The 21,529-nt window shown below is 44.3% G+C and overlaps 1 protein-coding gene across 1 annotated transcript in view; it reads left to right on the top strand.

Moving 5' to 3' along the window:
• Positions 1-21,529, top strand: part of PTPRQ (protein tyrosine phosphatase receptor type Q) — a 326,169-nt gene that overhangs the window by 57,788 nt on the left and 246,852 nt on the right. The window contains exon 9 of the mRNA XM_040341603.1: positions 6,139-6,285. Coding sequence (XP_040197537.1) covers positions 6,139-6,285 — 147 coding nt within the window. The remainder of the gene's footprint in view (positions 1-6,138; positions 6,286-21,529) is intronic.

Here is a 21,529-nt window from a genome sequence, read left to right as displayed (position 1 = left end):
ATCAAATGTATTTAGATTCTAGCATCGCAAGAGGAAAAATCCTTTGATGCCTACCCTTTTCCGCCTTGGATGTGATCCCTTGTCTACCAGATTAGGCTAGCAGCTGCTGACCGTTTATTTGGGTGATGCGCTGTTCCCCTTGCTATCCTAGAAGCTATATACAGTTGATGTTCTGTAATTGGTGAGCACTAATGTTGCTATATCTGCTTTTGAGAAATGTTAAAAATTAGGGCTGTGGAAATTAAAGATTAATTCCTCAAAAAATCGTACATTTTTTTGATTGATCAAAATTCTTTTGATTGGTACTAGTGGTGCAATGGATCGTAAATGATCCGTGATCCAAACGGGTCACCATATGCGGATCGGCACACCACGTAATAAGCGGAGCTCCGCTGCTGCCTCGGCCATAGGAAAGGCAGCGGCTTCGGCCTAGCTCCCGGAGCGGTGGCTATCTTGATCCACCCGGCAGCGGCCTAGGTGAGCCTAGAGCAGCGCACTGACGTGCACCTCAACTGTTCGTGTTCGGCCGGCTTCTCTGGTAAGACTAAGCAAGCACTAATCTTCCTATACAGTGGGGGAGATGTGGACCATATTACAGTGGGGAGATGTCTGTGGATATTACAGTGGGGGAGATGTCTGTGGATATTACAGTGGGGGTGATTGTGGATACTACAGTGGGGGTGATTGTGGATATTACAGTGGGGGTGATTGTGGATATTACAGTGGGGAGATGTCTGTGAATTACAGTGGGGATATTACAGTGGGGGAGATGTCTGTGGATATTACAGTGAGGAGATTGTGGATATTACAGTGGGGAGATGTCTGTGGATATTACAATGGGGAGATGTCTGTAGATATTACAGTGGGGAGATGTCTGTGGATATTACAGTGGGGGAGATGTCTGTGGATATTACAGTGGGGGAGATGTCTGTGGATATTACAGTGGGGAGATGTCTGTGGATATTACAGTGGGGGAGATGTCTGTGGATATTACAGTGGGGAGATGTCTGTGGATATTACAGTGGGGAGATGTCTGTGGATATTACAGTGGGGAGATGTCTGTGGATATTACAGTGGGGGAGATGTCTGTGGATATTACAATGGGGAGATGTCTGTGGATATTACAGTGGGGAGATGTCTGTGGATATTACAGTGGGGGAGATGTCTGTGGATATTACAGTGGGGGAGATGTCTGTGGATATTACAGTGGGGGAGATGTCTGTGGATATTACAGTGGGGGAGATGTCTGTGGATATTACAGTGGGGGAGATGTCTGTGGATATTACAGTGGGGAGATGTCTGTGGATATTACAATGGGGGAGATGTCTGTGGATATTTCAGTGAGGTAGGGGCAGGGCTTTTTTTCAGGGGGAACTTGGGGGAACTCAGTTCCACCACCTCTGGCTCAGACCCTTTGGTGCCTGCTCACCACAATCACTTGTAAACACAGAAGTGACAGCTTTGTAATCCCCCTGAACTCTGTACTCTGTATGTAATGCAATTCTGGTATTTAATGCCCCTTTAAGACCCTTCTACTGTTTGTGAAATCTGAACGGGTCGTGGTTGAGTTCCTGCACCTATTTTCTGAGAAAAAAAGCTCTGGGTAGGGGTGATGGTGGATATTACAGTGGGGTAGGTGTGATTGTGGATATTAGAGTGGGGGAGATGTCTGTGGATATTACAGTGGGGGAGATGTCTGTGGATGTTACAGTGAGGGAGATGTCTGTGGATATTACAGTGGGGACTATATATGGTGGTGATCTGAAAAATTTATGTGCGCTATAATTAATCAAAATTAGTCAGTAACAGCCCTATTAAAAATAAGTTGAAAATCTTTGCAACTGTGACTATAATGCTGTTTCTTTGTAATTTGATGGATAAATCTAGATGCATGTAGAGTCGCCTTGAGGAAGCAAAATTTTAGCTCTGCAAAACGCGTCAGTATACTCCATGCACCAGAACTCTTCAAGTTTTATTGGATCTAAGTATCATCGTTGGCAATTTGCCATATGTTGTTCACAGCATTATTCACCATATTCTATGATGTGTTTTTATGGATTTTTGTACAAATAAAATTATGTTTTAGAATAATCTGTTTTTTTTTTTTTTCTCTTTTTTTTTCTCTCTACGTGAAGAAAAAAAAAGGAAAAAAAAGAATAATCTGTTTTTGTGCGCTTACTTCAGTGGCAACTTCACATCCTTTAACCGCTTCAGCCCTGGAAGATTTTACCCTCTTCCTGACCAGAGCACTTTTTACAATTTAGCCCTGCGTCGTTTTAACTGACAATTGCGCGGTCCTGCGTTGCTGTACCCAGACAAAATTTGCACCCTTTTTTTCCCACAAATAGAGCTTTCTTTTGGTGGCATTTGATCACCTCTGCGGTTTTTATTTTTGCGCTTTAAACAAAAGAACAGCGACAATTTTGAAAAAAACACAATATCTTACCTTTTGCTATAATAAATATCCCATTTAAAAAAAAAAAAAGTTTAGGCCGATATGTATTCTTCTACTTCTACATAATAGTATATTGATTGGTTTGCACAAAAGTTATAGTGTCTACAAAATAGGGGATTTTTTATCGGGACAGCAACAGCGATATTATGGCGGATACATCGGACACTTTTGACATATTTATGAGACCATTGACAATTTTACAGCGATTAGTGCTATAAAAATGCACTGATTACTGTAAAAATGTCACTGGCAGGAAAGGGGTTAACACTAGGGGACAATCAAGGGGTTAATTGTGTTCTCTCTGCATGTTCTAACTGAAGGGGGGATCGCACTTACTAGGGGAAATGACAGATCACTGGTCATACAAAGTATGAAGAGACAATCAATAAATTCTCCGGTGAGAGAACCAGGATCTGTGTGTTTACATACACAGATCCCAGTTCTCGCTGTGTCATGAGCGATCGCGGGTGCCTGGCGGTCATCGCGCCCGCCAGCCAGTCGCATCGGCTCCGTGGGAGAGCAGCGGGCGTGTGCGCGTGCCTCCAGTGGCGCGCGCGCCCCTAGTGGCCAGAGGGCGAAGCGATGTATCATAACGTTGTTTCACATAGCCGAGCCATGCTGCATCAAGTGGTTAAAGTCCTCTTACTTTTATGGGAAAGTATTATTTTCCCACTTTTTTGTATTTAAATTGAAAATGAGGATGTGAATATGTGACTCGTTGTCCCTAGAACCAGTCAAACAACCCTCTATTCATGCTGGCAATAAATATACATATTTTTGCAGAAAAAAAAATGTGCATTTATTATACTTTTTCCTTTGGGAGCCTGAAAACCATTGCACCCATGATCAGTGGATCAGGAGTGTAGTGTCAGGCTTCTGCAGACAAGCCCTACAGCTTTCTGCCTGTATCACCATACGGGTTGTCAGTTTTAAAGCTTAAGGGCATGTGAATAAACTAATAGATCACTCACCAGCACCCTCACAGTTCATTCAGAACTACAAGCCGTCAGATACTGTGGTTGATGGTACTTGTAATTCATTAACTGTTTGCCGACCAGTACACGACTATATACGTCGACAGCATGGCACGGACAGGTAGAAGGACGTATATATACGTCCCCTTTTTAGAAGCTGGCATTGTGGACGCACGTGCCCCCGGCGGGGCTCCATGACTCCAACCGCGGGTCCTGTGGACTCGATGTCCGCGGGCATACCCGCGATCGTGTAACGGTGAGGAAGAAGGGGGAAATGCTTATCTAAACAAGTATTTCCCCTGTCTTCCTAGTGACAGGACAATGTACACAGCTTCCTGTAATCGGAAGCTGTGATCACTGTAGTGTCACACACAGCCTATGTTAAAACACATCCCTAGGCACACTTAACCCCTTCAGCGCCACCTAGTGGGTAACCCCTTTACTGCCAGTGTCGTTTTCACAGTAATCAGTGCATTTTTATAGCACTGGTCGCTGTAAAAATGACACTGGTCCCAAAAATGTTTTAAAAGTGTCCGCCATAAAGTCGCAGTCACGATAAAAATTGCAGATCGCCACCATTACTAGTAAAAAAATAATAATAATAAAAAATGTCATAATTCTATCCCTTATTTTATAGCTGCTATAACTTTTGCGCAAACCAATCAATATACGCTTATTGCATTTTTTTTACCAAAAATATGTAGAAGAATAACTGAGGAAAAAAAAATTTGATATATTTTTGGGGGATATTTATTATAGCAAAAATGACGCTCTATTTTTGTTTATAGCGCAAACAATAAAAACCGCAGAGGTGATCAAATACCACCAAAAAAAACTCTATTTGTGGGAAAAAAAGGACGTCAATTTTGTTTGGGAGCCACGTCGCACGACGCAAAAAGTGGCCTTGTCTTTGACCAGCAAAATGGTCTGGGGCTTTAGTGGTTAATTCACAGGAAACTGTGAATGAATGATGCATATGTGTGGGTGGAGCCCCAATGGCCAAACTCTTTTTAAAAAGTGACAGCGGGTCTGGGGAGAAGATTTCCTGCCTACTGTCACACTGAGGGGGGGATTGAGGGGAACTGGTGGCAGGAGCCGGACCATGTTATAATGTTCCAAAAGGTGAACTTAGCCTTTAAACATATACAATTGAAAGTATTTTGTCATATATTTTCGATGCCACAAAACACCTCTTGATCCTGCCAAAAATGCTGTGGGCTTCTAAATTCCTGCAGTTAGCTGACAATGGTGCACTAAGATTTCAAACATTGCTAACAGCCCTGCCCGAGATCACAAACAAAACACATTCTTCTACGTCATAGAGACAAGGAGATGGAGAGATATTTTATAGTTATAATTACTTGACATTTACAGAAACAGATTGTTGAATTCTATTATGTTCAAATATATATCTATTGATTTTATGTAATCATTTCTTAACTTTTGTTAATAAAAATATTCAGTAATATTTTGTGCACAAATTCCTCTCTGGTACCGCATTACTCCATCATGTCTGTTCGTTTTTCTAAACATTATATAGGATGAGGTACCCCCATAACCCACAAGGAGATGGAGAAATATTTTATAGTTATGATTACTTGATGTTCTGGGGTTCCTCCATAGATACAGTCTAGTAAGTAAGTGCTGTCACATGTTAAACCAGGACAAGAAGTATGCTACTGGCATAGGCACCAGGTAAAAAAATAAAAAATCCACAAAACAAGAAAATGAATGCAGTTGCCACATCCAAGGACTGGTAAGCCCCATACACACGGTCGGACTTTTTGACAACAAACTTCAAAATGAGCAGGTTTTCGAAAAAATCCGTTCGTGTGTACACTGCATCGGACAAACTTTTTTGGTTTTCATCGGACAAAAGTTTGCTCTGCAAACGGACAAACTTTTCGGCAACAAAAGTCCTACGGTGCAAAGTCCTATCGTGTGTACAGAAATCCATCGGACTTTAGTCCAAAGTACAAACATGTATGCTCAGAACCAATGTTAAAATCAACCAACAATAGCAGAAGTTGACCAAAGGGTGGCGGTAAAGAGCAGAAAAGAGCTGAAAAAACACAGGATTTTGGGAAAGTTTGTTGAAAAAGTCCTGCCGTGTGTATGCATACAAGTTCACGGGCAACGCCCCTCAAACAAAAATCCACAGAAAAGTTTGTTTGAAGTCCGATCGTGTGTATGAGACTTTAAGCTTTAATAAATTAAATATTTGTATTTAGATACACTTTTGTACTTTCAATTTGAAACTAAAAAGCTCTGGATTTTTTTTTTTTTTTTGCATTTTAGCTGTCTGCATCCCCTACAGCAACCAACCAAATTTCAGCTTCCTTTTTCTGTCCAGGTTGGACTTTATTTGGCTGTTATGGGCCTATACAGACAGTTTTGATCTGTCACAACTGGTACCTAAGCCCAGTATAAGATATAGTTTTCTTATTCCATATTCAGAAAGCTCAGTCACGAGTTACCAAGAATGACAAAAACATTTGGGGATGGTATCACAACAAAAGGAAAATTACACGCTTGTCTTCTTAAATGACCTTTTTTATGTTTTACATTGAGGATATGGGCAATTGAACTAGGAAGTCATTTTCTGCTGTAAGACCCTGATAAATAGTGAGCTAAAATGAATGACACTAATTAAGATGATTATGTGAATCATTTCCTTTGTCTTACCATCTGATGTCTCTTTTTCATCAGGTCGAATTCTAGACAACAGTACAAAAGATCTAAAGTTTACTTTTACTAACCTTACGCCTTTCACAACCTACGATGCATATATCAGTGGAGAAACAAGTGCAGGTGTTGGGCCCAGAGCCAACATATCTGTTTTCACTCCAGCCGAAGGTAACGTGCTTTTTCTTTCACAGTTTATAATTTGCTACTTAAATATAAAACTTGCAGGAACATACAGTTGCCAAAGGAAGTCTGTAAACCCTTTGGAATTACGCGGATTTCTGCATGAATGGTTGATAACATGTGGCCTGATTTTCAACTAAGCACAATATTAGAAAAAAAAATCTACTTTACCTACTAACACAGTCATAAGTGAGTTTGTTCATGTCTTTATTGAAAACATAGAGGGAAATTTACTAAAACTGCTGCACACAGAATCTGGTGGGGTTCTGGATGGTACGTGATAGCCAATCAGCTTCTAAGCCCCCCGTACACACGTCCGAGGAACTCGATGTGCCAAACACATCGAGTTCCTCGGCGAGTTCAGTGTTGAAGCTGCCGAGGATCTCGGCGGGCCGACTTTCCTCATTGAACAACGAGGGAATAGAGAACATGTTCTCTATTTGGCCCGACGAGTTCCTCGTCGGCTTCCTCGCTGAAAAGTGTACACACGACCGAGTTTCTCGGCAGAATCCAGCTCTGATCGAGTTTCTGGCTGAATTCTGCCGAGAAACTCGGTCGTGTGTACGGGGCCTAACTTCAGTTTGTTCAATTAAACTTTGACAACCAGGCCTCGTACACACGATAGGTTAAACGGAGGACAACGGTCTGATGGACCTTTTTCATCGGTCAAAACCGATCGTGTGTGGGGCCCATAGGTTATTTAACCATCGGTTAAAAAAAAGCCAACTTGCTTTAAATTTAACTGATGCATTCCTAACCGATAGGTCAAAACCGATCGTTAGTAGGCACAACCATCGGTTAAAAAGATTAGTGAATTTATAAAGTGCCAGAAAATCCAAATAAAACAGTCTTTCCTCCACTGCTGTGCAAATAATCAGACAGTGACAAGCCACCTGGTGCTATCCCACCAAAAGAGAGCAACTCACCATCATCTTTGACCCCCCCCCCCCCTATAAAAGGATGGTCAAATATCACTAATACTCCACTCCTGGCAGCTGTGACTAAAGTGAATATTCACTAAATGTATTATGTGAAGATTACCAACTGCCTTAAAAGCATTGTGGATCAGGGATCTGTATGTAGTGCAAGGGCATGCTTGAATGGATACCGTTTTATGCGATAGTTTAGGTAGGTCACATAGTTTTAGTAAATCTACAGTTCATTACACAGTGGGGTATGCCTGTATACAAAGGTTGTATGATCAGATTGCAACATGTATGATGACCCTGACTCTGATAAAATCCAATTCCCCCTTCATATTCATGTCTAAATGCAAATTACCCCTAAGGTCTCATACACACGACCAGTTTCCTCGGCAGAATCCATCAAGAAACTTGGTGGGAAAGCTTTTTTGCCGAGGAAACTGGTCGTGTGTACGTTTTTCATCAAGGAAACTGTCGAGGAACTCGACGAGCCAAAAAGAGAGCAAGTTCTCTTTTTCCTCGACGGGAGTCCCAAATTGGCTCGTCGAGTTCCTGGTCGGGCTGGTTTCCAACGAGAAACTCGAGCGTGTGTATGCTAAGGAACCCGCGCATGCTCAGAATAAAGTATGAGACGGGAGTAAAAGTAGCATTTGTAATAGACATAACACATTTTTAAAGCTGTAACAGACTGAAAAGTGCAAATCGTCTCTTACCAAACTTTTATTTAACACGCAAGAGATTAGCAAAAGCAGCCCCAAGAGTTTAGCCAGTGGAATCGAACTTCCCCTGCCGTTGTATATGTTGTACTTCACCACGTTTGAGAACGAGGAGATTTTGTCTGTTACGTGTGTACGCAAAGCAAGCTTGTCGAGTTCCTCGACAAGCCTAACAAGGAACTCGACGAGGAAAATGATGTGTTTCGCCCGACGAGTTCCTCGGTCGTGTGTACAAGGCCTTAGAGTAAAATAAAGTTAATCAGATATCAGTGGTTCCCCAGAGTTCCATGTTGGGTTATGTAATTTCCATAAGTATTACTGTGTTTCATTGTAATGGAAATTGTTTGTGCAATACATGTTGTCAACCAAAGATATTTTCCTCTGTCTACTTTCTGCCTGTCCATATTTTTTTCAGTAACCACCTGTAATCCTATCAAACGGCAGACAAATTATATTTCCAAACATGGTTTTAATGGGTAACATAGGGGTGGATTTACCAAAGGCAAATAGACTGTGCATTGTTCAGAAGTGCAGTTGCATTCTGCAAGAGCAGTTGCTCCAGAGCTTAATAAATAAGCAGAAGCTCTGCTAACTTCCACCATTCAATCTACAAACAACATTTTTCTTGCACTTGAATGGGTATTCTTTGCAAAGTGAAGCTTTACCACATTTACTAAGCTCTGGAGCAACTTCACCTTCTGAGTGCAACTGCACTTTGCAAAGTGCACAGTCTCTTAGTTCTACGCGAGAGCCCGCAGCTCTACGTCGCCTCGCAAAGCGGCCACTAGGGGCCCCGCTCGTCCCTGATCCCGACGCGCGTGCCCGGTGGGTGCGAACACCCCCGGGCACCCGCGATCGCTCGTTACAGAGTGAGAACCAGGAGCTCCCGGTCCTGTAAGGGGAGAAATGTAAGGGGAGAAATGTATGAACAGCGATCTGTCATTTCCCCATGTCAGTCCACCCCCCCTACAGTTAGAACACACCCAGGGAACATACTTAACTCCATCCCCGCCCCCTAGTGTTAACCCCTTCCCTGCCAGTGGCATTTTTATATTAATCAATGCATTTTTATAGCACTGATCGCTATAAAAATGCCAATGGTCCCAAAAATGTGTGAAAAGTGTCCGAAGTGTCCGCCATAATGTCGCAGTACCGAAAAAATGTCGCTGATCGCCGCCATTACTAGTAAAAAAAAAATATTAATAAAAATGCCATAAAACTATCCCCTATTTTGTAGAAGCTATAACTTTTGCACAAACTAGGGTTGTCCCGATACCACTTTTTTAGGACTGAGTACAAGTACCGATACTTTTTTTCAAGTACTCGCCGATACCGAATACCGATACTTTTTTTAAATGTGTCCCCAAATGCAGCCATGTCCCCCCACAGATGCAGCCATGTCCCCCCACAGATGCAGCCATGTATCCCCCCATCCAGCCATGTATCCCCCCCATCCACCCATGTCTCCCCCCCATCCAGCCATGTCTCCCCCCCATCCAGCCATGTATCCCCCCCATCCAGCCATGTGTCCCCCCCATCCAGCCATGTATCCCCCCATCCATTCATGTCTCCCCCCATCCTGCCATGTCTCCCCCCATGCAGCCATGTATCCCCCCATGCAGCCATTGTCTCCCCCCATCCAGCCATGTCTCCCCCCCATCCAGCCATGTATCCCCCCCATCCAGCCATGTATCCCCCCCATCCAGCCATGTATCCCCCCATCCATTCATGTCTCCTCCCATCCAGCCATGTCTCCCCCCATCCAGCCATGTCTCCCCCCATGCAGCCATGTCTCCCCCCATGCAGCCATGTCTCCCCCCATGCAGCCATGTATCCCCCCATGCAACCATGTATCCCCCCATGCAGCCATGTATCCCCCCCATGCAGCCATGTCTCCCCCCCCATCCAGCCATCGTCTCCCCCCATGCAGCCATGTATCCCCCCATGCAGCCATCGTCTCCCCCCATCCAGCCATCGTCTCCCCCCATCCAGCCATCGTCTCCCCCCATCCAGCCATCGTCTCCCCCCATGCAGCCATCGTCTCCCCCCATGCAGCCATCGTCTCCCCCCATGCAGCCATCGTCTCCCCCCATGCAGCCATCGTCTCCCCCCATGCAGCCATCGTCTCCCCCCATCCAGCCATCGTCTCCCCCCATCCAGCCATCGTCTGCCCCCATCCAGCCATCGTCTCCCCCCATCCAGCCATCGTCTCCCCCCATCCAGCCATCGTCTCCCTCCATGCAGCCATCGTCTCCCCCCATGCAGCCATCGTCTGCCCCCATGCAGCCATCGTCTCCCCCCATGCAGCCATCGTCTCCCCCCATGCAGCCATCGTCTGCCCCCATCCAGCCATCGTCTCCCCCCATGCAGCCATCGTCTCCCCCCATGCAGCCATCGTCTCCCCCCATCCAGCCATGTTCCACTTACCTGCATCCCCGCTGCCGCTGACTGTGAAATACGCCGGGAACGTTACAGCTTTTAATCGCTGTAATGATTGGCCCCGCGCTGCGTATAGACATTCCCCCTAGCTCTCGATTGGACAGTTCACCCGAGCAAGGGGGAGTGTCTATGCGCAAATCATTACAGCGATTCAAAGCTGTAATGTTCCCGCCCGTATTACACAGTCGGCGGTAGCGGGGATGCGGCGTAACGGCGGCGGATCGCGGCGGCGGATTGCGGCTTCGGTTGCGGCGGTCGGCGTCGGCGGGGGGGGACGGGGGGGTGGCAAGTATTCTATTTGTGTATCGGGGCGGGGTATCGATATAAAAATGCCAATGGTCCCAAAAATGTGTGAAAAGTGTCCGAAGTGTCCGCCATAATGTCGCAGTACCGAAAAAAAGTCGCTGATCGCCGCCATTACTAGTAAAAAAAAAATATTAATAAAAATGCCATAAAACTATCCCCTATTTTGTAGAAGCTATAACTTTTGCACAAACTAGGGTTGTCCCGATACCACTTTTTTAGGACTGAGTACAAGTACCGATACTTTTTTTCAAGTACTCGCCGATACCGAATACCGATACTTTTTTTAAATGTGTCCCCAAATGCAGCCATGTCCCCCCACAGATGCAGCCATGTCCCCCCACAGATGCAGCCATGTATCCCCCCATCCAGCCATGTATCCCCCCCATCCACCCATGTCTCCCCCCCATCCAGCCATAACTCCCCCCCATCCAGCCATGTATCCCCCCCATCCAGCCATGTGTCCCCCCATCCAGCCATGTATCCCCCCATCCAGCCATGTATCCCCCCCATCCAGCCATGTATCCCCCCCATCCAGCCATGTATCCCCCCCATCCAGCCATGTATCCCCCCATCCATTCATGTCTCCTCCCATCCAGCCATGTCTCCCCCCATCCAGCCATGTCTCCCCCCATGCAGCCATGTCTCCCCCCATGCAGCCATGTCTCCCCCCATGCAGCCATGTATCCCCCCATGCAGCCATGTATCCCCCCATGCAGCCATGTATCCCCCCCATGCAGCCATGTCTCCCCCCCCATCCAGCCATCGTCTCCCCCCATGCAGCCATGTATCCCCCCATGCAGCCATTGTCTCCCCCCATCCAGCCATCGTCTCCCCCCATCCAGCCATCGTCTCCCCCCATGCAGCCATCGTCTCCCCCCATGCAGCCATCGTCTCCCCCCATGCAGCCATCGTCTCCCCCCATGCAGCCATCGTCTCCCCCCATGCAGCCATCGTCTCCCCCCATGCAGCCATCGTCTCCCCCCATGCAGCCATCGTCCCCCCCCATGCAGCCATCGTCTCCCCCCATCCAGCCATCGTCTCCCCCCATCCAGCCATCATCTGCCCCCATCCAGCCATCGTCTCCCCCCATCCAGCCATCGTCTCCCCCCATCCAGCCATCGTCTCCCTCCATGCAGCCATCGTCTCCCCCATGCAGCCATCGTCTCCCCCATGCAGCCATCGTCTCCCCCCATGCAGCCATCGTCTCCCCCCATGCAGCCATCGTCTGCCCCCATCCAGCCATCGTCTCCCCCCATGCAGCCATCGTCTCCCCCCATGCAGCCATCGTCTCCCCCCATCCAGCCATGTTCCACTTACCTGCATCCCCGCTGCCGCCGACTGTGAAATACGCCGGGAACGTTACAGCTTTTAATCGCTGTAATGATTGGCCCCGCGCTGCGTATAGACATTCCCCCTAGCTCTCGATTGGACAGTTCACCCGAGCAAGGGGGAGTGTCTATGCGCAAATCATTACAGCGATTCAAAGCTGTAATGTTCCCGCCCGTATTACACAGTCGGCGGTAGCGGGGATGCGGCGTAACGGCGGCGGATCGCGGAGGCGGATTGCGGCTTAGGTTGCGGCGGTCGGCGGCGGCGGGGTGGGACGGGGGGGTGGCAAGTATTCTATTTGTGTATCGGGGCGGGGTATCGGCGTCTGAGTACCGCCGAAAAAACTCGGAATCGGTCCCGATACCGATACTAGTATCGGTATCGGGACAACCCTAGCACAAACCAATCAATAAATGCTTATTGCGATTTTTTTTATGAAAAATATGTAGAAGAATACGTATCGGCCTAAACTGAGGAAAACATTTTTTTTTTATATATTTTTGGGGGATATTTATTATGGTAAAAAGTAAAAAATATTCATTTTTTTCAAAATTGTCGCTCTATTTTTGTTTATAGCGCAAAAACTAAAAACTGCAGAGGTGATCAAATACCACCAAAAGAAAGCTCTATTTGTGGGAAAAAAAGGACGCCAATTTTGTTTGGGAGCCACGTCGCCCGACCGCGCAATTGTCAGTTAAAGTGACGCAGTGCCGAATCGCAAAAAGTGCTCTGGTCTTTGACCAGCAATATGGTTCGGGCCCGGGCTTAAGTGGTTAATAAATCAACCCCATAGTATCTTTTCTACTCTTTGTCCTGTACGCTTTAAAGCTGATTTAAAGCAGCAATTCTCATGTTATCCACAAGGTGGCAGTACATACCAGTACATTTCATTCATTTAGCTTTGCCTTGGTCTGACTTTAGTGTGGTAGCTTCAGTAAACGTTTGGCATTTTTATAAATGCATTTTGGAATACTTGCAAAAGACATCTGCAGACTAAAAATTTACTTGGTTTTTACTTTGCACGTTTTTTTGTTTTTTTTTATTAAAGTGGATACTACTGTACATATACTGTTTATACAATGTACAATGTATAATGAATATGTATGTAAGATAAATATATGTTCAATGAACATAGCTAGTAATACACATATGAAAGATAAGTAAACTTGTTGTTGAAGATTAAACCCGAACCAAAATATTTTTATAGTGTTTAATAGAGTGGATTGCTTTATTCTCTCCTAAAGTGTTAGTGTTTTCATCCCTATGTCTAATCGTGACTGTCACAGTCACATTAGGAACCTGATTAATTATGATTAGGTTTGCTGCCTGGGAAAATGCTGAATTTATCTCAACATTGTAGATTTGGTTCTAAATTCAGTTCTGAAATGTAGAACGGAGCATCTAAGAAGTGCGAGGGTACTAAATTTGGAGAAAAAAATGTGCTAAAACTGTACTACGTGCATAATTATATGCGCATAGTGGAAAATATGTGCTTACGATTATAGGCACAGCTCTTCAACCACTTGTCTACAGGTCAATTTTGTTCCTTTTTCTGAGCACATGGTAAAATCTGTTGTTTTTTTGCAAGAAATTACTTTATTCCCCCCCAAAAAGTATATATTTTTTGAAAGCAGAGACCCTGGAGAATTTTAGTGCAAACAACCACAATATTATATCCATTTTTTTTTTATAAACTTTAAAAGATGGGATTGCATCATGTAAACTGATACTTAGCATGTCAAATCTTAAAATAAAGCATGCCTGTGAAAATGTAAAAGAACGATAGTAAACAAAATTCTGCTTTAAAAGCCCTTGCAGGTCATCAGTTTACAGTTAGCTATGAACTATGGGCCAGATCCACAGCCAGCGGGTGTAAATATTCGGATTTAAGTTACACCGCCGTAAAATTTCTACCTAAGTGCCCGATCCACAAAGCACTTACCTAGAAATTTTCAGCGGTGTAACTTAAATCCGGCCGGCGCAAGGCGTGCCCAATCTAATGGGGCGAGTCCCATTTAAATTAGGCGCGCTCCCGCGCCGGACGTACTGCGCATGCTCCCGATGCTTTTTTCCCGACGTGTTTTGCGCGGATTTACGTTGCGCCGAGTTTTGAGAATCGCGACGGGTGTAAAAGAAAAAAAAAGAGTTGCGGCGGGAAAAAAAATATATAAAAAAAAAATTTGACAGCGTCGCGTGAAAGAAGGGTCTACTTTTACATGGTGTATTAACTTTACACAATGTAAAAGTAGCCCTAACTTTGCGTTTGCAAACTAACAACTTACAGAGACTTCACGAAGGGAAACCGCTTCGTGGATCTCCGTAAGTGCTAATTTGCATACCCAACGCGGAATTTCGACGAGAAATGCCCCCAGCGACGGCCGAGGTACTGCATCCTAAGATCCGACAGTGTAAAACTATTACACCTGCCGGATCTTAGGAATATCTATGCGTAACTGATTCTATGAATCAGCCGCATAGATAGAAACAGGGATACGACGGCGTATCAGTAGATACGCCGGCGTATCCCTTTTGTGGATCTGGCCCTATGTCTCTAGAATTATTGGTTTCACTGTGACATTCGCAACAATAACTCACACATGTGGCACAATTGATGCTACATACACATGCCTGTGTGTGTGTGTGTGGGGGGGGGGGTGTGACAGGGGTATTTTTTATTTTTTTTTACTTTTGTTATAATTTCATATATGGTATTTTATAAAAATTTGCTTGCCGACCGCCCACCGTAGTTTTACTGTGGCAGGTTGGCTCAGGTTTGTGCAAAATCACGTAATATAACGTGATGTCGCTCTGTGGCCACGTGATGTTTTGCGCGCGCCCCCTTGCTCGCTCCCGGTGCCGATGCAAGTGCCTGGCGGGCGCAATCACCAGCAGGCACCCGCGATCGCTCGTGACAGAGCGAGAACCTGGGAGCTGTGTGTGTAAACACACAGCTCCCGGGTCTTTCAGGGGGAGAAATAACTGAGGCCTCGTACACACGACCGAGTTTCTCAGCAAAAACCAGCAAGAACCTTGCTGGGAGATATTTTTTTGCCGAGGAAACCGGTCGTGTGTACATTTTCGTCGAGGAAACTGTCGAGAACCTCGTCGAGCCAAAAAGGGAGCAAGTTCTCTATTTTCTCGACGGGAGTCTGATTTGGCTCGTCGAGATCCTCGACAGGCTGGTTTTCGACGAGAAACTCGAATGTCTGTATGCTAAGAAACCCGCGCTTGCTCAGATTAAAGTATGAGACGGGAGTAAAAGTAGCATTTGTAATGGAGATTTGGACATTTTTAAAGCTGTAACAGACTGAAAAGTGCAAATCGTCTCTTACCAAACTTTTATTTAACACGCAAACACATGAAATTAGCAAAAGCAGCCCCAAGAGTTTAGCCAGTGGAATCGAACTTCCCCTGCCGTTGTATGTGTTGTATGTCACCGCGTTTGAGAACGAGGAGATTTTGGCTTGACTATGTGTACGCAAAGCAAGCTTGTCGAGTTCCTCGACAAGCCTAACAAGGAACTCGATGTGTTTCGCCCGTCGAGTTTCTCGGTCGTGTGTACGAGGCCTGATTGTCTGTTCATACAATGTATGAACAGCGATCTGTCATTTCCCCTAGTCAGTCCCCCCTTCAGTTAGAACACACTTTAGGGAACATACTTAACCCTTCCCTGCCAGTGACATTTTTACAGTAATCAATGCATTTTTATAGCACTGATCCCTGTAAAAATTCCAATGGTCCCAAAAATGTGTCAAAAGTGTCCGATGTGTCTGCCATAAGGTCACAGTACCAATAAAAAGTGCTGATCACTGCCATTACTAGTAAAAAAAAAAACTATTAATAAAAATGCCATAAAACTATCCCCTATTTTGTAGACGCTATAACTTTTGCACAAACCAATCAATAAACGCTTATTGCAATTTTTTTTTACCAAATATATGTAGAAGAATACATATGGGCCTAAACTGAGGAAAACATTTTTTTATATATTTTTTGTGGATATTTATTATAGCAAAACATAAAAAATATTCATTTTTTTCAAAATTGTTCAAATAGCGCAAAAAAACAAAAACGCAGGGGTGATCAAATACCACCAAAATAAAGCTCTATTTGTGGGAAAAAAGGTTTGTTTGGGAGCCATGTCGCATGACCGCGCAATTGTCAGTTAAAGCTACACAGTGCCGAATCGCAAAAAGTGGCCTGCTCTTTGGCCAGATTGTCCGGGGCTGAAGTGGTTAAAAGGAGCTCCCTAGGTGATAGCGTGGGCAAGTGGCAGGTACTCTTTATGGCGACATTGGGAAACAATTAGAACCACAGAGTCTATCATGCCCTCCATTACAATTATTCTAACATAGATCACATTTGAAAACCTGTATCCTTGGCTACACTAGCTGAGGAAATACAGATGTGACCCTAGAAGTGACATAATATACACTGCTTCTGGGTCATAAGTCGCAGGATGGATCAGGAAATTTGTTGCAGGAGGGATCAAGATGTTCCTACTGTTTTAACCAGGGAAGCAGTTTCCCATGTTCCCAGGCTCCCCAGTGGAACAAGAGCACATGGGAACCACCGGCAGGGAAAGGAGGGGTGTCAGGGCACTGGGGTGCCACTTTGAGAACCCCATAAAAGGGACATTTATGAACATTCCTTGATGTGGTTAAAGTCAGCAGGGTTCTATTTGCATTGTTAAGTTAAAAACCTGTACAGGCCTGATTTATAAATTGTCAATGTATTGTCACCAAAATGACATAACACACATGTGATGGATCTGTTGTAATACAAAAATAAATAAAATGTGGCGATTTTCTTAAAGGGGTTGTAAAGGTAAAAAAAATGTTTCCTAAATAGCTTCCTTTACCTTAGTGCAGTCCTTCACTTACCTCATCCTTCCGTTTTGCTTTTAAATGTCCTTATTTCCTCTAAGGCCCCGTACACACGACCGAGTTTCTCGGCAGAATTCAGCCAGAAACTCGGTTCAGAGCTGAATTCTGCCGAGAAACCCGGCCGTGTGTAAACTTTCGGCCGAGGAAGCCGACGAGGACCTCGGCGAGGAAATAGAGAACATGTTCTCTATTTCCTCGTTGTTCAATGGCAAAAGTCGGCCAGCCGAGTTCCTCGGCGGCTTCCACACTGAACTCGACGAGGAACTCGATGTGTTTGGCACGTCGAGTTCCTCGGTCGTGTGTACGGGGCCTGAGAAATCCTCACTTCCTGTGCTTCTGTCTGTAACTCCACACAGTAATGCAAGGCTTTCTCCCTGGTGTGGAGTGTCGTGCTAGCCCCCTCCCTTGAAGGGAAAGGGAGCAAGCAGGAGAGTCAGGATGCCCACTAACACACAGCCCCTTTCTCTATCTGCAACGTAGAGAGCGTCCTGACTCTCCTGCTTGCCCCCTCAAGGGAGGGGGCGAGCACAACACTTCATACCAGGGAGAAAGCCTTGCATTACTGTGTGGAGTTACAGACAGAAGAACAGGAAGTGAGGATTTCTCAGAAGAAATAAGGACATTTAAAAGCAAAATGTAAGGATGTAAGTGAAGGAGGACTGCACTAAGGTAAAGGAAGCTAAGGTAAAGGAAGCTATTGAGGGGAATTTTTTTTAACCGTTACAACCCCTTTAATATTCCATTCAGACTGGGCAGGCAGGAAAGGGAATGCAGAGTACGTGCAGCCCCCCTCCCTTCCTGTACCATAACCGATCATATGCTTTGCAACATTGGGGCAGTAGGTTGTAAAGCTTCCCCCCAAGCAAAGTACCCATGTCCCAATGTTAATGGACAAGGGCTTCTTTGCCACCTCCCTGTGCCTCTTAAAGGAGGTGGAGGTAATAGTAAAATGGAGGGGGCATATAACTGGAATAAGCCCCTCCATTTTATTGACCACACCAGGGGAATAAATACATTGGTACATTAGTACCCCTAACCTGTTCCCACAAAGAATTATAAGTAGACAACAAAAAAAACTATCCATTTTTTTTTATTATATAAAACCCAAATAAATACTGTACCTACCTTTAAAATAAATATTAATTATGTTGCAAGAAATAAGTCCAGTGTCATAGGGGTTGATTTATCAAAACTGGAGAGTGCAACGTCTGGTGCAGCTGTGCATGGTAACCAATCAGCTTCTAACTTCAGCTTGATTAATTAAGCCTTGACAAAAAAAAAAAAAACTGGAAGCTGATTGGTTTCTATGCACAGCTACACCAGATTTTGCATTCTTTAGCTTTAGTAAATTAACCCTATAGCGTCTAGTAATGTATCCATCAATCAAGTGGTCCATCGATGTAAATCCATCAATTACAATGATGCATCTCTGCCAATCTGTACATGAAATCCTGACACTAAATGACAGATTGCACTATAGGTAACCAGTAACAGAGTGAGAGTTCTCAGTCCTTGTCCTGGCCCACTGAACCCCACTTGTATTTCCCCTCCCCCTTTTATCTCCCCTCCCCCTTCTTTTTAATTTGTTCTAATTCTAGACAATCAACATGGCTATCCTAAATAGAAATATATGACTACATTAATTACTAGATAGGTTCCTGGGGACCAGTGTGTTGCGATAGACCATATAAAATTGTTGTGAAAACCAGAAATCTGCAGAAAGTGTGTCTATTACTACTTTAAAAGATAGCAAAAGTTATTTTAAAATGAAAATCCCCATTGGGAGATTATATCCAACTTTATGTCCATGTAATATCCATACTGGACACTGCCCGATAAAAAAAAGGACATTGCCCAGCAATACAATTATTGTCTGGAATTTTAACCTGTAACAAATGCTCACTAAGGAATGACATGCACATGTGCTAAGCAATCCAGCAGGCCCAAAGGGTCCATAAGCTGTTAAAACAACAGTAAAAGTAGAAAAAAAATGCACAATGGGGTTGATTTACTAAAATGATGGCCCGTACACATGATCCGATTGTCGTACGACAGATTGTATGACTTTTTACGTTTATCAATAGCGAGTAGAAATTGAATAGGGTAAAAAGTCACCAAAATTCTCGTACGACAGAAAAAAAAGTGATGTCATGTGTTGTAATGTATTTGTATTGTATTTTTGGACTACAACTATACTGACTAAGCGAAAATCGTACCATCTGGTATCGTACGAGGAAAATTTTCAGGCATGTCCGATAAAATAATATCAGATGAACTGATATTTCGGCTCTCGAAAGTAGTGTACACACGATCCGAAAATCGTACGATTCTTCCTCGGACGACTGTTTTCATCCGATATTCGGATCGTGTTTTCGGGCCATTAGAGAGTGCAAAATCTGGTGCAGCTGTGCATAAAATCCAATCAGCATCCAGGTTTTAGGCTGGGTTCACACTTTTGCAAATTGGATACAGGTTTCCCCGCATACAATTCACATGTGAGGAGATTGTGACCGGTTCAGTCGGTTTACACATCTCCAGAATGGCTCCGGAGTGAATTGCACAAGAGTCCTGTGCGTCTTCTGCTCCGTTTCAGGTCTGAATTCAGTCAAAAATTCGGACTGAAATCTGACCCAAAACGGTGAACAGGGACACACCGGATCCCTGCTGTGAGCAACTCCATCCCGCAGTGTGAACCCAGCCTTATTGTCAAAGCTTAAAGCGGGGGTTCCGCGGGAATTCATTTTTTTTTTTTAGATGCTTCTTGCGCTCTTACCTTAGTGAATCTGGTACACACATGTCCTAATCTTACAGCCGCCAGCATTGTCATTGCGCCGAAAAAGATGTTTTATAAAAATCTAAGATGGACGTTTCCATCTTGCTTGTGGGCACTCTGAAGCCCACAAGCATTTCCTTCCGGGATACGGTGAATGCTGATGTCCCAGCATTCACCGCTCTATTCCGCACATGTGCAGTGTTGACGGCGAGTGGCGCCGTCAACACTACACAGTTGCCATCAGCGCGTCTCCTGGGAGTCCCGACACATCATTCCCAGGAGACATCGCGCTCAGCCGGGGAAATCTAGGCACGCCCACTCCCGCGGGGTAAGTAACCCGGAAGCCACAATAAATGCTGCAGAAACAAGGTAAACAATGACATAAAAAAACAAAAAACGATGGATTCTACGAACACGATGGCTGGTGGTATGAGTCAGACAAAGTTGATAATTAGGGTGAACCTCCGCTTTAATTGAACAAGCTGAAATTAGAAGCTGAATGGTTTCTACACAGAGCTGCACCAGTTTTTGCACTCTCTAGTGTTAGCAAATCAATCCCAGTGTGATACATTCATCACAATGCTTTTTTAGCTTTAAACGGCGCAACACATGATAAGAAAATCATACAAAAATTTTTTTTTAAGCGATTGTACAAAAATCTGATCATTAGTACACAGCTTTCATCCAAATTTTTTCCAGGACAAACATGAAAAGTTTTCTTGTACTATAACAGATCGTACAAAAATCGAATGAAAATTGTATGAAAATCATCTGAAAATACAATACATATACACTACAACACATGACATCACTTCTGAATTTGTATTCTGTCCTATGAGAACATTCGTACTTTAATGAATTCTTCATTTTCGATTTGGAGACTGGCATGCAAAAAAAAAAAAATAATAATAATTTGTCCGATAATTTCATTGTGTGTACTAGGCTAGGCTTTCACACTGTGTGTAGTTAATGTCATTTTCTGCACCTGATCATTGGCAGTTATCACTACAAAGTAAACAATAGTTTTCTATGTCCCCTGTTTACACCGCTGGTGTGATGTGCCAAAAAATACAGATATGCTACATTTTTTCACAGCACATGAGATCACTGCGGGTCACTACAACACAACACACTGAGACTTGAGCGAAGTGTACATTTGTACAATCTCAATGTAGTTTTAAAAAAAGTACATCACACCACCCCCACACCACTCAGCAAAATAGATTTTTTTTTTTTTTTAGCGAGTGGGTAGTGTGAACGGGCTTTACTGTTTTATTACAGATGGCTTTAATGATATCAGTAAACACTTCATGCTGTTTTGTTACTAATTGATGAACAAATCTTTAAGAGCAGGTAAACTGAGAAACTCTAGGGAAAGTCACATTTATATTTTAGGCACACCACCACTTCACTTGCATATATTCAGATGGTACATCATACTTAATGAAAGAAACTTCTGTGTAATTGCATCATATATAAGCTGTAGCCTTGCGTGTATGCATCCACTGGCAGCACGGGTGCATGGTAAACATTGTGATGCTCTAAATTGGTTGTGTGCCAGTGTGCATGCAAAGGTTTTAGTAAATCAAGCCAGTTGCAGAATAGTCTTATTGACTTGAATGAACAAGTTTGACAGGTGGTGCTGCCTGTCACCCAGACAAGCCATAATAAATTTGCCTTGGCTGCAACACAAATCATTGTGGCATGTGTACAGTCTCCTCCAGCTGTATGCTATGTTTTAGGTGGGTAGTGGGGGTTGGTAAAACCATGACTCAGCTGTCCATTTTTACGGCTCCCTTGCCACTGGTGTAAAATATACCTAAGTGGGACTTTTGGCATAGAATCATACATGATGTACCC

The sequence above is a fragment of the Rana temporaria genome, chromosome 3 (assembly GCF_905171775.1).
Source record: "Rana temporaria chromosome 3, aRanTem1.1, whole genome shotgun sequence".
NCBI lineage: Eukaryota > Metazoa > Chordata > Amphibia > Anura > Ranidae > Rana > Rana temporaria.
Note: the sequence above shows the minus strand (reverse complement) of the source record. Positions and strands in the feature narration are given on the sequence as shown.